Source organism: Miniopterus natalensis, chromosome 22, assembly GCF_054644295.1.
Source record: "Miniopterus natalensis isolate mMinNat1 chromosome 22, mMinNat1.hap1, whole genome shotgun sequence".
In the NCBI taxonomy this organism is placed as follows: Eukaryota; Metazoa; Chordata; class Mammalia; order Chiroptera; family Miniopteridae; genus Miniopterus; species Miniopterus natalensis.
In genome coordinates this window covers 13,153,910-13,170,331 of record NC_142102.1, presented here as the reverse complement: position 1 = coordinate 13,170,331, position 16,422 = coordinate 13,153,910, and the positions used below count along the sequence as shown (strand labels likewise).

The 16,422-nt window shown below is 50.3% G+C and overlaps 1 protein-coding gene across 6 annotated transcripts in view; it reads right to left on the bottom strand.

Annotated features, from left to right (window-relative positions):
* The window catches only part of SH3GL3 (SH3 domain containing GRB2 like 3, endophilin A3), a 103,508-nt gene continuing 87,086 nt past the window's right edge, over window positions 1–16,422 (bottom strand). For 2 of the 6 annotated variants that reach the window (XM_087829235.1, XM_087829236.1), the window contains 7 exons: window positions 13,940–14,008; window positions 13,245–13,317; window positions 12,287–12,430; window positions 11,418–11,551; window positions 10,671–10,829; window positions 8,939–9,042; window positions 6,682–8,495 (listed from right to left, as the gene is read on the bottom strand). In XM_087829235.1, the coding sequence (XP_087685361.1) occupies window positions 8,024–8,495; window positions 8,939–9,042; window positions 10,671–10,829; window positions 11,418–11,551; window positions 12,287–12,430; window positions 13,245–13,317; window positions 13,940–14,008 (1,155 nt within the window). In that variant the 3' untranslated portion in view covers window positions 6,682–8,023. The other 4 variants (XM_016215684.2, XM_087829234.1, XM_087829237.1 and 1 more) reach the window with 3 other exon arrangements.

The window sequence follows — 16,422 nt, the reverse complement described above, 5'->3', positions numbered from 1 at the left end:
TTTGCCAACACAGCGTCGTATTTATTGGGCTACTCACAGGCCGGCTCTCACACGACGAAGGGGAAAGACCAGATGCCATCGGTCGTGTCAAGAAACAGAGTAATTAGCATTTCTTCCTGCTGAGTTTTGTGTCTGGCGCTTCACTGGCGTCCCTGTGATGGGTGCCGTGTATTTTCAGCAAAAAATAAAAATTAAAAAAAACCCAAAAAAGCACATCCATTTATTTAACCGATGACTTTTAGGGCAAGAAGCAAACGAGAAAACTGGATCTTCGTGGAGCTACGACAAGAAAATGATTTATACAAATGAAATCGATACAAAATACATTATAAAGGGAACACACATACAAAAGTCATTATTACGTTGGTCAAGGAGCGAGGACGTCACTGGCCGCCACACGGTGGGAGGGGTGGTGAGGGCGGGGGCGACACCGCTGCGGATGGGTCTCGGTTAGGAAAGTCTGTCCAGAGTCTGAGTTACACGTTTACTGAGGTAAAGGCACAATCACGTCAACATAGTTAATGGGAAAGAATCCGGACTCTCCGTGCAGTATCCCTTCGTACCAGTTCTCGTCTATCTGACTGGTCAAGGTGATGACGTCCCCTTCTTTAAATCCTAATTCTCCTTGGTTCTCGGGCTCGAAGTCATAGAGGCCACGGCAGCAGGGCTGGTCCAGGGGAACGTTAGGACCTGTCCACGTCACACGGAGACAAAGACAAAAAACAGAAACGCACGTCAGCATGACGGGTCGTCCGCGGCCATCTGGAGAGGGGGACACGGGGCCAGGCCGCGCAGAACAGGCCCTCGCCTGCCTTCCCTCCACGTGGCCGGCTCGGCCCGGGCCCCTGGGGCTGGCTGTGGCCTGACCTCCCCCAGCCGTCCCAGCTGCTCCTCCCTGGCCTCTCAGCCAGCCCAGCTGCCGCCTTGAAGCACCTACGCAGCTCTGCCTGGGCCCAAGGGACATACGACTGCAGGGCCCAACACCCCTGCCTCGGGGAGCTTACGGGTCCCCTGTGGAGACCGGACAACACACGGGAAACATTTACAGTAAGAAGATGAGGCAGAGTCGCCCGCAGCTCAGACGCTCGGAGAAGGAAGCGGGAGAGGCCTGGGAGCCGGTGGCCAGGAGCGTGAATATTTACAGACCAGCCTGACCCTCTTGGGGTTATCGTACTAACCCAGAAGTAATTATTTTTAAAGTAACTACTTTTTAAAACTTCAAACTGAAACACGATAATGGTATTTAAAATAAAAAAGTGCAAAATTAAGAAAAGCCCGCTGTAACCCACGAACCCAGAGACAGCCGGTGTTGAACGTGCGTTCGGCGCAGAAGCTTCCGGACATCTTCATGGACATAATCGTGTGCGCGTTTCCACACAACTGTTTCCATGAAAGGATCCTGCTACACGCATTACAGTGAAATTCTTTCCAGGCTGCTTCTAATCACTGACCGGCAGTCAGGACGCCCTCCCACGGGCCACAGGGCCACCGACAGGCCCCTTTTCTTCCCGTTCCGTGAGCCACCGGCAATGACTAAAATAGACGCTACCTGCATCTATCGCCCGATGCATTTGTCACCCTGCTTCGTGTCGGCTGCCCGGGGCCCTCCACCCAAGGAGCTGTGGCCTCCCTCACTTCAGGGAGAGGGTGGGACCTGCACACGAACAGAGCCGGCAATGTTTGGCTTTTTAGTTCCAAAATAATACCATTTCAGTCTTGGGGTGCTGTGAACGCCAAGGTTTTCTGGCTTTTATGCCAGAGCCAGATGGGTTTTTATGAGATTTGACAGAGAGAGAGAGACAGAGACAGAGAGACTAAGATTTCTGGGTTCCAAGGAACCAGAATTTGAAGAACTCAAGAGCGTCGAAATTTTATTTCAAGCTGTGGGAAGGGAAGGGCTGTTTCCTGCCACCCAGAGAAGAGACACAAGCTCTTCCCGGAGGCGGTGAAGGGGCCTGGAGAGAGAAGAGGGTGGGGCCAGGAGGTTGACACACTCCCTGGATTCCACCTTGGGGGTCGGGGGTCTGAGGCTCCCCTTTCTCCAGAGGACTCTGAGCACCGTGGAGATGGAAAGAGGGGGGCCCGAGCGAGCCACCCCTGGCTCCCCACAAACTGTGAACACATCTCCGCCGAGGAGGCCGCTGCACCAGAGGTGGCCTGACGGTGGGCTCAGGATGCACTGATCTCGAGCCTGGCCAGGTAGCTCTCAGCTGGTTAGAGTGTCGTCCTGATACACCAAGGTTGTGGGTTCGATCCCCGGTCAGGGCACATACAAGAAGCAACCAAGGATGCATAAGTGAGTGGAACAACAAATCAATGTTTCTCTCTCTCTCTAAAATCAATTTTTTTAGAACAGCAGAGATTGCCCGGCCCGAATGGCTCAGCGGTTGAGCATCGACTAGGATCCAAGAGGTCACAGTTTGCATCCCAGTCAGGACACAGGCCCGGGGTTGCGGGCTCCTCGATCCCCAGCAGGGGGCGAGCAGGAGGCAGCCGATCCATGACTCTCATCATTGACGTTTCTCTCTCTCGCCCTCTCCCTTCCTCTCTCTGAAATCAATAGAAACATATCTAAAAAAGAGACACCTGGCAACTCAGAGACAGAGGCTGGGGCCACAGACCCAGGCTGGGCCTGAGCTGACCCCCCCATCTCAGCTGTGGAAGCAACAAGGACCCAGACAAGCCCCCCCACCTACCACCACGATGCCCGGTAAACTCCCCGCCGCACTCGGGCGACATCTCGGGACAGAGAATCGGGAAGGGGAGACTCTGAGGAAGAGCCAACAGCCCTGACGAAGGAATTTCAAACTGAACGGATGTGTCTCAATCCTGAATCGATAAAGTAATACCCGGACAGCCTACCCTTCCTATGGGAAGAGACGGAGTTACCTTGAAATGGCAAGATTACTTTTTTTTCCACCATTACAAGAAATGGAAAAAAGATTAAATTTTTTTTTTTTTTTCTTTTGGCCAACTGTAGAAATGGAAAAAAGATTAAGCTGTTTCCGCCAGTGGTCCACATGGAGGCTCCTCAGCGAGTTCAGTTAAAGGGAAATAAAGCGTCTGCCCACCTGAGTGACCGTGTGCCTTTTCCCTGCGACAAAAGGCGAGTCACTGTCACCAGGGATGGAACCGAAAATCACAGGCAGGACCAGCTACACTCCTCAGCGGGGTCTTTCGAACGGGACTAGACGCCAACACAGGCAAGGAGCCTGCGCGCCCAGCGAACCCGGGTCCTGCCCAGCGGGGCCACCTCTGCCTCCCTGCTCTCTCGGGTTCAGGGGCTGGTACCTGGCACCGGTGAGGGAGAGGCAGGGCCCACGAGCTCCCGGCCAGAGGTGGACGGTGCGCGGTCCATACAAGGCGCGGCTGAGAGCCTGGCCCCGAGCTGGCCAGTGGGGAGGCTGCGTCCCGCGCGGGCCGAGGAGCCCGTGTGTATTTCCTCTCACTCTTGAGACCCGGCTTCATGGACCGCGAGAGCAGAGGTGGGGAAAACACACGGTCTTCCTTGCGAAGACGTAGAAACAAAGATGATTTTAACAGAGAAGAGAGAGCGGGTCTCTGCTAAATACTTAGTGTTCACGCCATCAGGAAAAAGGAGGAGAAGACCCTAGCTCAAGAGGCTTAAGGTGGCTGTCAGCGCAGGAAGGGAAATCATGCTCTCCCTACAAAAAGATTCCCTTCCCTCTCGGCAATAATATGACTCAGTTTCTAATGAAACTGGGTCCCCTGCCCAGCCGGTCTGGCTGAGCTGTTGAGCGTCGGCCCAGGAACCAGGAGGTTGCGGTTCGATTCCTGGTCAGGGCACAGGCCCGGGTTTGGGGCTCAATCCCCCCAGTAGGGGGCAGTGCGGGAGGCAGCCGATCAATGACTCGCATCATTGATGTTTCTGTATCTCTCTCCCTCTCCTTTCCTCTCTCTGAGATCCATAAAAACAGATTTTTTTTTAAAAAAAGAAAGAAAAACAATAAAACAAAACCGGGTCCACTCCAGGTGGCAGATTAGACGCCAGAGAGGTGACATGTGACTGGGCTGGAGAGAGACAGCGTCCACACAACTGGTGTCAACGTGAGTCCGGGGTAAGAGGGATGGAGTCCCCAGGAAGCTACTGACCTGCGGAGGGCTCTTGGCCTTTTAGTAAATGCCCAAGACTGCTGTGCCGTGTGAGGGTGTGTGTTCCTGCGTTTTATAGCTTTTCTCTTGCCTGCCTTGTAGTCGGGCTTCGACCTGTCCCTCTTTCCTTCCGGAGAGTCCCCCAGGCTTTCTAATCTGCTGCCTCCAGTCTGCTGTAGGCTGGGAAATCAGACAACCAGTTATGTAACGCGGGCAGCCACTGGACCGTGGCTCTTACCCTGACCCGAGCGCCACACGTGCCCAGCACCTCAAAGGCGCACAAGCCAACTTGTCCCTTCCATACTGAAACTTTTATTAAAAAAATATTCACTCCGCCTGGCTGGCGTGGCTCAGTGGTTGAGCGCTGTCCCTATGATCAAGGAGATGGCCTTTCGATTCCCGGTCCGGGCACGTGCCTGGGTTTCAGGCTCCATCTCCCCAGCAGGGGGCGAGCAGGAGGCAGCCGATCAATGTCTCTCATCATTGAGGTTTCTCTCTCTCTCTCTCCCTCTCTCTTCCTCTCTGAAATCAATAAAAAAATTTAAAAAAAACAAAAAACATTAAAATAAAGTGGGATTCAAAAATATACAGAGGGAGAAATTAGAAAACATTCAACCTACGTTACTTTCCCCATTTCTAAGAACGCCAGGTATTTATAAAAGGTAAGTATCGCAGCCACGGACTTTAACAGCTGGAGAGAAGCCCTGGAATGTATGAAGTCCAATCACTTCACTCAGGGACAAGTTCAAATCGGCCCAGAGATGTCAAGAAACTCACCCAAGGCCACGCAGCTAGTAAGTGCCAGAATCGGACCTACACTGTGACACTCCGGTTTCCTTGTTTATCTCTCTGTGGTCAAGAACGCTGCCCCTGAACCAGAACTGATCGTTCACACACACGGCAGGCAGTGAGGGTTAGCAAGAAGAAACAAAAATGGGGGGGGGGGGGAGAGTGCCGACAAAAGAAATGTAAGAAATAACCTCCCAATCACCATGCCACTGCCCGGTGACACTTTAATTTCCTCTCTATTTGCAAAGTGCTTGTCTTTCTTAATTTTCAGACTTCACACTTGACCTCTGAATCCATGTTTCTTTTCTAACGTAATCCTAGAGACTTTTGTTCCAAGGAGGGGGAACGGGAACGACTTCGGCTCTAGACACTATTTCCGAGCCCCCTTAGAGGTATCGAGGAATTTTATAAAAGTCTCTTTTATGCCTAAAGGGAGCTAGAATGTCCTAATGTGAGCCGTTTCGAAGATTTATGTGGCCTGTCTCTGAAACGCCGGTGACACACACCTTTGGAGCCCACATTCGCTTGCTAACCTCAGCCTTGCCCACTTTGGAGCCTGTTAACCCTTCGCTGGGATTATATAAAGTCGGTAACCTCTTTAAGAACTTCAGTAAAAAAAAAAAAAAAAAAAAACAACTCAAAAAAAAACCTCCTAAATAAATGTATTGATTAAAAAATACATAAAATATACTTTGTTCTCTAGTCTTTAGATTTATAATTCACTGACAACCAGATAAAAATTACCTGGGGTGCCCTGGCCAGTGTGGCTCAGTTGGTCGGGAGTCGTCCCATGAACCGAGAGGTCGCTGGTTCGATTCCTGGTCAGGCACATGCCCTGGAGTTTTGGGGGCTCGATCCCCAGTAGGGGGCGCGCAGGAGGCAGCCGATCAATGTTTCTCTCTCTCTCCCTCTCCTTCCTTTCCTTTCTCTCTCAAATCAATAAAAACATATATTTTTTTAAAAAAAATTACCTGGGGTAGGGAAGCTACTTTGAGCAGAGATCACCACCAGCTCCTACGCTATTTTCCTCAAAACCAACGGTTTTCTGGAACGACCCAGGCGCACGGCTCAGCCCAAGGACTTTTCCTGGCCGCCTCTTCTGTGTGGGGACAGCCCCGGCTGACGAAGCGCCACGACCCGCGCTCACGGGCTTGGACCGGCCGCGCTTTCTCCCAGCCAGGGCCTACACTTGGCCCGGGTCTGCAATCCATCACGGCGAGATGTGCTTTCCACTCCCCGCGCCCCCGCCTCTCCGTTCCTGGCTCGCTCTATCCGTCTTCGTTAAGTACCTAGGAACGATACTATCAGCGATTCCGTCTCAGCCCCACGATGGGCTCTGCCTAATTGACCTGGGCGCTTTCATCCCCCCCCTCTTTTTGTCTTTTTTTTTTCCTGCAGAAATAAGACATGATGAGGAAAATGTTCTTGGACGTCGTTTCTGGCTCAGCCCCGCGCGCTTTGCTTTAAATCGTTAGTGAGATGCTTGACATTTTTCCACCGCCTTTATAAACATTATGTGCAAATCATTCAGAATCCTAATGGAAAGTCATTTCCCATTAATTCGGGCTGTAAAAATGCCGTGTTCTTTTGAAACGGTGCCCGAGAAACAAACAGTACGGGACCCCTTCACGCTTGCAAAATTCCACCCACAAATCGAGGAAGCCGGGGACGGAGCGTTTAGAGGTGGGGACTGGAGCTAGCGACGAGGGCAGCTTATTCGGGAGAGGCGGCTGGGGAATGTAGGAGGGACAGGCCCGTGTCGAACAGCAGCCTCCCTAAAAGCCACTTTTTGCACGTCTGTGATCTCCGGCCGACCACTGTCATTCTAACCACTTCATCTTCCCCGGGGACCGAGCTACTGGCCAAGCAGGAGCAACCAAAGAACCGACAGGCACAGTCGAGATAAAGAAGCAAAGGACTCGGTGTCCTCTCAGGGAAAAAAAAAAAAAAGGCATCCTAAGAGTCCTGCCTGATCCAAGGGATAGGTAAACGATGAATATTTATGTAACGAAAACAGCGACTGTAAGTAAGTCAGAGGAGTCCATGGGAGAGAGGCGGACGGATGGGGAGCTGAAGCCACATCTCCCGTATCAGGAAACCAGTAAATACCCAAAACCGAAAAATCAGGAAATAGCAGGAAAAGCCTATTATTTACGACAGTGCAGGTAACTACCAAAGAAACAGCCAAAAGAGTCGAAAAGTGAGAGTAGGAAATAAAGGTTGGGAGAGGAGTAGAGAGACTGCTGTTCTCCATGAAAAAGACCTCATAGTGCCATTTTCTTTTTAAAACTATATATAAAGAAAATCCTGCACCGCTTCTATGGTCCGTGTGCGTTATGGGGAACGCTGAAGTCCATGAACTTCGACCTCAGTCTCCCACTTACACGGAAACCAGGTCAAAGCAGATCATGGACTGAAATGTAAAAAAGTGTAAAACTTCTGGGGGGGGGAAACATGGGAGGAAATCTTCAGAATCTAGGGCTAGGCAAAGAGCTCTTGGATTTCACATCAAAAGCATGACCTTAAAAGGAAAAAAAATTGATAAAATCGGCTTTATCAAAATTTAAAAATTCTTATATCAAAAATGCTGTAAAGAGACTAAAGAGAACCTACAGAGTGAAAGGAAATAATTTTAAACCAAATATATGTCAAAGGATTCGTATTTAGAACATATACAGAACGCTAAAAAACTCAATACCAAATTGGGGGGAAACTTAACCTCCCCATATCATATGCAAAGAGTTCTTAGGAATCAATAAGATGAAAGTAAACTACCCAAAGGAAAAATGAATTAGATGGACAGACAATTCAGACATAAGAAAATACAAATGCAAATTAAACTACAGAAAAAAACAAAGATATAACCTCCCAGTTATCACAGAAAAGCAAATTAAGGTTGAATATCATTTTTTTTTTTTAACCCATGAATGAACGCTTGGCGAAAACAGAAGTCGAACGACATGGGCCTGGGGAAGCGGGTGTCACTGCACCAGCAGCAGGCAGGGTGCCCGTCTGGTGGGGTAACGCGGTTATATCCACGGTCGCTTAAAACCTGCATTCGCTCTAACTCGGCGATTTCCTCTCCAAGAATGACCTGCCCATCAGCACATATAAAATAATTCTACAGATACGGGGCATTCCTTTTAGCAAAAGAAATAATGACGCGGCGCTGTCTCAAACGTTTGAAAAATATGTAAAATATTTTGAGAGTTAAAAATGGAAGTATAAAGGATTTTGCGGCCAAGGAGCAACACGTGCGAAGGCAGGAAGTCAGGTCGTGGAGTTCTTCCTGCTGCCGGTTTTCAAAAACTGATAAGTATCCGAAACCAGGAGGCAGGAAAGGAGACGTTACTGGGAGGGAAGGAGTCGCCCAACAACCAAAGAGGAAACTCGGGGTCGGGGTGTATCCGATGGCACAGGGGGGACGCGCGGGGAGCAAACCCGAGGGCAGGGCGCCCCGGGCCCCCAGAATGGCCATCTCACCTGCTGTCTTTGACGACGAGGTGGCGGCCACCCCGTTGAGCTCGCTAGAATTCCGCTTCGGGGGCAGCGGCTTGTATTCTCGCCTGGGCAGGCTGGAGGAGGCCGATATCCTGTAACACACGTCGGAAGGTGGGTCAGACGCCTGCTGAAGCGAAACCGAGCCTCCGGCCCAGGTCGCGCGGGCCCATGAACCAGGGGGGCACGGGCCCGGGGTTGCGGGCTCGGTCCCCCGTCGGGGGCGTGCAGGAGGCAGCCGATCAATGACTCTCTCTCCCTCTCTCTCCCCCTCTCCCTTCCTCTCTCTCTGAAAAGCAATGGGAAACATATCCTCAGGGGAGGATTTAAAGAAAAAAAAAAAAAAGCTTCCCTTTTCCCAATTCTGTCCTTTTGGCCAAAGCCCCGTGTGTGTTATCTCAGTGTGTCCCACACCCAACCGTGGAACCAACCGGCTAAAGAAAATCCACAGCAGGGCGGGGCAACGGGAAGGGGGAGACGCGAGGAGAGGCAGAAGGACAGGCGCTGGTTCCCGCAGGTCCTGCCTCGGTGCTCCTACCGGATGTGCAGCTTGCTCTGGAGCTCCTGCAGAATCTCCGCCGACTGCCGGTGGTAGTCCAAAGCCGCCTCGATGAACACGGCCAGCTGGCTGACTTGCTCTACCTGCAGGGAAGCGGAAAGCCACTCACTCCACGGAGGCCAGAGCCCCGATGGTCACTGGGAAGGGCTTAACTCCTGCGTGGCCGGCAGGGCGCTGTCATGGGCCCGAATGGACAGTTTTTACAAGGCAGGATCACTTCTGACTTTTGACCGACACTGAAGGGAAAACAGGTCTCTTGGGCGGAGCGACCGAGACCGGCCTCCCTGATGGAGCACGTGGGTCAGGCCCAGGCGAGTCTCACCCGGGATTCAACCTGAGGGGTTAAACCAAAGCCGACGGGCGCGGGACTGGCAGGAATGCGTGCATCTGATACGAAAGACACCAAACACACGCTTTTCCCAATATTTCTGAAAACCAATCTGAGACCAAAAAAAAAAAACAAAAACAAAAAACCCAAACTGCCTATCGCGTGGGGACAATGTCAAGAGGAAATTTATGTATTTAAGGGAAAACAAAGAAGCTAAACAGGGCAAACTGTCACACCCCTTCCCAGTCCCCATAAAACATAAAAATAAAAAAATAAACCTGATAAAGTACTTAAAAGGAGAAACAAAACAGAGTGTGCTTCTGAGGACTCAGGTTTAATGGGCACGGGAGCTGCAAACCGTTCCCCGCAGCACTGACATCTTGGGGATGCTGGGCGTGATCCCTGCCCCCGTCGCATCATCGTGGCCATAAAAGGGGCTCCGTCTGCTCCATTCGACGCGACTCAAAAGGTACAAGACCTCAATGTACCTACTAACGAGCTATCGTAAGTAGATCATGGTTTTTGCAAATAAGGAAAAATCCTCTGATTTGTGCCCATGGGTTTAAAAGTTCCACAAATAGGTCCCGAGCGAGGGCTGAGTGGAGACGGCCTGTGGCACCACCTCCGCGGCCAGGCCAGAGCAGGAACTCCGGACAAAGGGAGGGAGGTGACCCAAGGCTCTTCCGCTCAGACACTGAAAAATGCCCAAGGGCTGGTCGCCAACGCAAAGAGGGGAACCTTCATCCTACCATCCCCCTTAATTCCACTTAATCTAACTTTTCTTGGGCAGATAAAGCTGGTGGCGAGAGTCATAGTACCACAGACTATCAGCATGTCTGAGGGATACGTCCCAAGACCTTCCCAGTCCACAGGCCCACGAGCACCACTACGGTTCAGCTCAAAGATCTCGGTCACGCGTTTATGCCCGGAATGAACGTTCACTATGACAAGCGAAGGCGTCGGAGCGCTGGGTGCTGAGCAAGGCTCTCCCACCAGCCAGGAGAGATGCTCCCAACACCTGCCACCCAGAGCGGTTTTCGCCGTCTTAGCAAAACCACACACTGCCACGTGACGTGGGCCCCCCGTTCTGCAGAACCAGCAATGCTCTGGCCTCGGACACAGAGGGGCCAGCGCCTGGGTCATCCTGAGACACCCCACCTCCCCGGGGCCGGCTCCAGCACAGCTGGGAAGCACTCCTGGGATACACGGGACGTCCCGAGATCGGAGATTTGAGCTGGGGACCTGCCGGATGCCGGGAGCTATCTCTGAGGCAGGAGAGGACGGTTCCAGAAGGTTTCCGGAAACTTTTATAACAACGAGGGCTCCACAGCCGGCCCACAAACATACAGTCACGAAAGCCTCCGGTTTGGTGGAAATACTCACGTCATTTTCTAAAAAATTAAACATGCTTCTTTCGGCCAAGTCCTTTGACTCTTCAAACTTTTCTACCGCTTGTCTGATCTCTTCGTCGGGGATCTTACCTACTCGCTTCCTTTTATAATCGTAATCCAGGCGCCGGCCCTCCAGCTTTTTCAGGTGGTGCTGAGAGACAGAGGGACAGACCCCCGGGAACTGTTACTCTCAAAACACGGCACAGAGAGGCCTTCCTCACTTCTGTGAAAAGAGTCGTTATTTTTTCTCAGCCTAAATTTTAGGGGGCAGGAACCCATCTTTTTTTTTTTTTTTTTTTGGTGGGCACCACAGCACCTATCAGAGGCTCCTTTCACTGCAAATTCTCAAGGAATATTTATGAAAGGAACAAGCGGATGGACGACAGAATAAATGAATGAATGGATGGATGACAGAATGAGTGTCAAGGTGGAACCAAGGACCCAGTATCAGCATTCATATTCATTTTCCAAAGTTCTTCACAGGACCCCTCACTTCGGCTCTCTTAATGCCCGAGCAATTTCCAACCAAATTAACTATGCCAGGGTTAGGGATATTTCTTCTGGCACTATTGTCAGCCCCTCACTAAGAAGTAGACGACAGCCCAGCCCAGTGTGGCTCAGTTGGTTGAGCATCGCCCATGCACCAGGAGGTCACGGGTTCAATTTCCGAGACCTCTTGGACCCCGAGGCAACGTCGGGTTAAGTAGCAACGGGTGGGTTTACAGCCGAGAAAACTTACCCCGATCTCTTTTAGATCTTTGTCTTGTAGCAACTGAAGTGGGTCGATAAACGTCTGCTTTACATTAATATCAAGGGAGTCCTTCACCTCCGCCATCAGCTTCATGGACTCGCCAACTTCTATCAGTGCGTTGCCTGGGACAGAAAATACAAATAAAAAGGGACCGTGAGCAGAGCCCTCCGAGGTCGTCAGCGGTATTTCTTTCTTTCCCCAAGTTCGTGGGCGATGGCTTAACAAGGTCTTCGCTCTGGGACTGACTCGGGAACAAAATGAAAATAAAAACTTTCTACGTTTCTTCTCTCTACAAACTCACCCGGAGGCTGACAAGCCGAGACACTTACCACTGTGGCCACTAGATGGAGATAAAGCTCCATTTTTTAGAAACATGCTTTTTTTTTTTTTTTGCAAACTGGCACCGAGGGTTTCTTAGAAGACGCAGAACAAAGTCCCTCTTTGTAAACAATAAAAGGATTGAGTCATCATTGGGGGGGTTAAGCATCAACCCAATAAAGATGACAATAGAAATGAATGAACAAGCTCTCATCTCAGCCTGGCCGGTGTGGCTCAATGGTTGAGGGTGGACCTATGAACCCGGGGGGGTCACAGTTCCTTCGATTCCGGGTCAGGGCACATGCCCGGGTTGCGGGCTCGATCCCCAGTAGGGGCCGTGCAGGAGGCAGCTGATTGATGACTCCCTCTCATCATTGATATTTCTCTCTCTCTCTCCCTCTCTCTGAAATCAATAAAAAACAAAAAACAAAAAAAACTCCAACACATTTACCAAAAAAAGATAAAGTAAAGGCTTCGTGTATAACCTACAAGCACCAGGGGATGGGTCCTCGCCCTCCGGGGCGAGCCGTGCCACTCACCGAAGGTGGAGCCTTCCCCGAGCTCCCTGCCGTACTTGAGCATGCAGTCGCCCAGCAGGCCTTCCGTCTGCGGGTACCCGGTGGTCTTCACCTGCCCTCGGATCTTCGACACAGTGTTCAGCATTCCTAGCTTAGCTCTGTATGCTTAAAGACATTGTCATTTGTAATCCCATAAAGTGACGGGGGGGCGGGGGGGGGTGACAGGCACAGGCCATATAACAAACACGGCCGCCAAGATCGAGGTCGCCATAGACAAAACGTCAGAGACCTGAGGCACGAGAGGGCCCTGGGTGACCTATTTAGTCTCTCACGTGATTTTTCAAGATGCTTTACCGAGGTGGGTGCTGAGCTTTTGGCTGCACAGTCAGGCAACCAATGGATGTTTCTCTCTCTAATATCAATTAAAAATTTTAAAAAAAGAATGCTGCTTCACAACCTAGGAATGGAAAACCTCCCGTGGAAAAGGTGATGTCAACACCGGACCTCATGCTGTTTTTCATATCATCACGCCTCATTTCTCCAGCATTTGAGCCACACACACTGAAAGCCATTTCAAATTAATACACTCCGTTAGAACAGGAGGCCTTAATTTTTTTTTTTTTTTTAAAAGGAGGAAATGACTTAAAAAAGCAGCAAACGTTTACAAAATGTTTGGTGGGTTTCTGCAGCATCTTATAAAAAAAAGTCTTTGCTTAGCAGTGCCTGGCTGCTGGACCCGGACCCCGTCCAAATGGCGTCACCGTGGTTCCAAGGACTAACCGCTCTGTGTCTCCTCAGCGAGGAGTCACGGCAACGACTGAGTCTCTGGAGACACGATGTTAAAAAAAAACCAAAAACACGAATTTCATTATTGGACAACCGAGGGCATTGTTTCTAGATCACGTCAAACGAGGGCCCAACAAAGGCGGGTGATCGGCGTCTGTCACCGCAAATACATCAAGATGTTTTCTCACTGTACCTGGATTGGGCTGGAGATATTCTGTGGCTTTGGAAAGAATTTCTGCAACAGCTTTACTGGTGATATCTATTTTCTAAAAAAAAAAAAAAAAAAGCACATAAACCATTGGTACACGGCAAACGCTGAATTTTCAGAAAAACAAACAGAGAATTAATTTTTATCCAAGACAAAGGGAAGGAAACTGAGGACACCGGCAGTCCCTGGTGGCCACAGGGATGCTCCACACAGGTGACCAGGGAACATGACGCTGTTCAACCATTTCTGTTAAGAGTCCCATTATGTCCGGTGTGGGTCCCTGGTTGAGCCTCGACCTATGAACCAGGAGGTCACGGTTCGATTCCCGGGTCAGGGCACATGCCCGGGTTGCGGGCTCCTCGATCCCCAGCAGGGGGCGAGCAGGAGGCAGCCGATCGATGACTCATCATTGATTTTCTCTCTCTCCCTCTCCCTTCTCCAAGACACATAACCACGATGACTCTGGCCTTTTGAATTGTTTGCCAAGACTGACCACCTTTGGGGCATTTTGAGTTTTGGGGATTCTGAGTTTTGGGGATTCTGAGTTTTGGGGATTCTGAGTTTTTGTCCACTAGAGGGAACCCACGAGCCGTATCCCGTCTCCTTCATAATCAAGGGTAGTTATTGGGGCTTACACAAGTTGAACTCGTAATACAATCGACATTAAAACGCTCCCTTACCCTTTCCATGTCAAGAAATTCGTCATCTAGTTTCGTTCCTTCGATGCCGCTTATTTTTTCACTAATTAGCTGCGGAGATAAACACAAATATTTGCGATGTACGAGGATCTGCATTCAGTTCCTGACCCAAAGGACCATGCTCGACGGGTATTTATCATGCTCCTACTATATGTAAAAGCACATGGGCTCTGGTAGAAACAGAGATAAGTAAGACAGGACCCTCATCGTCCGGGAACCCAGAGTTCAGCCAAGAGTCACCATACAGACGCGCAGCTAAAACGCGAGGAACAGTGAAAACAACGGAAAAGACTGGTCCTGGACACAAATTATTGTAAACAGACTTAGTGATGGGCATTTCGGGGATGCCCAGGGAGGCCTCTGAGAGCTTGTAGGGTGGGTGGGGGCTGGGGGTGGGGACGATCCAGGCCTGTTTCCTAAAAGGCTTGGCACCCGAGCTCGCTTGTTAAAGGACAGTTCAATGGGCAGCATGGATGGAAAGGCCTTCCAGCAGGAGGCAGGATTTAAAAAGACTGCGTAAGACAGAGTTTGGGTATTTAGACCAGAAAACTCTCTGTGGCAGGAGCTGTCCTGAGCACCGCAGGGTGTTTAGCAGCCTCCCTGGCCTCTACCCGCTAGATGCCGGGGGCACGCACGCCCCCTTGTGACCACCAAAAACGTCTCCAGGCCCTGGCCGGGTGGCCCAGTGGTTAGGGCGTCGTTCCGATGCTCCAAGGCTGCGAGACAGAGGCGGAGTCCAGGTGTGCCCGGCAGAGAGCGGCGGGCCCACGGAAACACCGAGCGTACAGCTATCTTCAGAGTTTCCCGAGAGGGACGGCGGGGAGACAGAAAGAAACAGGTAGGTGATAGTCTAACCACTGGGCTGCAAGCCCGACGCTAACACAGAGTAACTCTGCATGTTGGCTGCAGTTGAAAAATAAATACATAGGTATTTTCTTGGGAGTTAAGGTGAGGGAGCCTCGGTGCTGGCTGGCATGGCTGGGGTCCACCCCCGTGCTCGCCCCCCTTCCACCCAGTGACCTCAGAGAAAAACAGCAGGTCTGGGGCAGGTCCCTCCCTGCAGCCTCTTCTCCAAAAAGTCTCCCCCTCCTCCCCTGGGCGCCCCACCCTGCCCTTCCAAACTCGGCTTGAAGTTACCATCCTGTCACTTCTGGCTGAAGGCCAAAGGACTAAAGTGAAGAGCGACCTCACAGATATTGCAGCAAATAAATAGTCACAAGTAAAATGTGCGGCTGGCCCGTTTTGAGATGCTGATCAGAGAAGGGATAGAAATGAATGTTACCCTCTCTTTCCGCTCAGCCCTTCAGAAAAATCACCTGTAAACCTGGTTTTCGCCATTCAAGACCCACTTTAAATGCACTTTAGAAGCTTGCTTACATAAAGGTATCGTCCACGAATCCTTTGGAAATGGGTGGTCGTGATGCAAAAACTCACCCTCATATCTATCTACTGGTCACAAAAGTGACATCTGTTGTTACCGTAAGTTAATTATAGAATATAATTATTTCCTAATTGTATTATAAAACATTCACTGTTATAAAATAAATACAAAACTTGATCATTAATAATAACTATTACAAAGTGTTTCCAAGTTTCCGTTTTCCTAGAAAAGAATTTCTACTTTATAAAAAAAAAAAAAAGGTCCCTTAGATACTAACATGATAGGACAAACGCAATCTCTGAAATCAAGTAACTTCAGATTTGCTAGAAACTCACTCCCCACCCCCTTATTTGTCCTTATATTTTCTCATTTTGCTAAGGACCAGTGAGCACCTCAGAGTTCACACGAGCAGCTGGAGAGCTGGTGTGACCGGGCACCAGGCACTCCCGCCAGCCCTATTTTTGCGGCAGGTGGCTCTCCAGAGCAGGCACCTTCTACACGGGGTGCCAGCGCCTACAGCATCCCTTACTCGACCTGCACTTCCGACTGGCAGGTTTTCTCCGGAGAAGCCTGAATGCCACACCCCTGCCTGGAGGTAGACATGCGTTAAGTAGCCCTTCCTGGAGCCACAGGAAAGATGAACTGATTGCCTCCCACTTTTCACCGTGGCTGCCAGGAAGCTCAACATCAATAGCGTGGATCAACACATAGGCCTTTTTACATGTATGTTTACATTTAAACACACTCACACAGACCCCCCCCAAGCCTCGACTTTCCCGGATCATGATTCATTCTTATTAATGGAGGATTACTGCATCAGCAAAGCTAAACTTCCCCCCCCCCCGAAAGATATCATATAGTGGCCATCAGCTTAATTTAAAATTCACACAGCTTCCAAACAATAAGAGGCACTTTTCTTTCACATGAACAAAGACGTTTTATTCATATGTGAATGAAACAGATTCCTTCTGTCCTGTCTACATGAAGCAATTCTGCCATTTCTATACAAAATGAGGTATTTTGCACCAGGCGGAGCTGTACCACAGAACTGCTGTGCATTCTGGATGAAGTCGTCTGACGACTG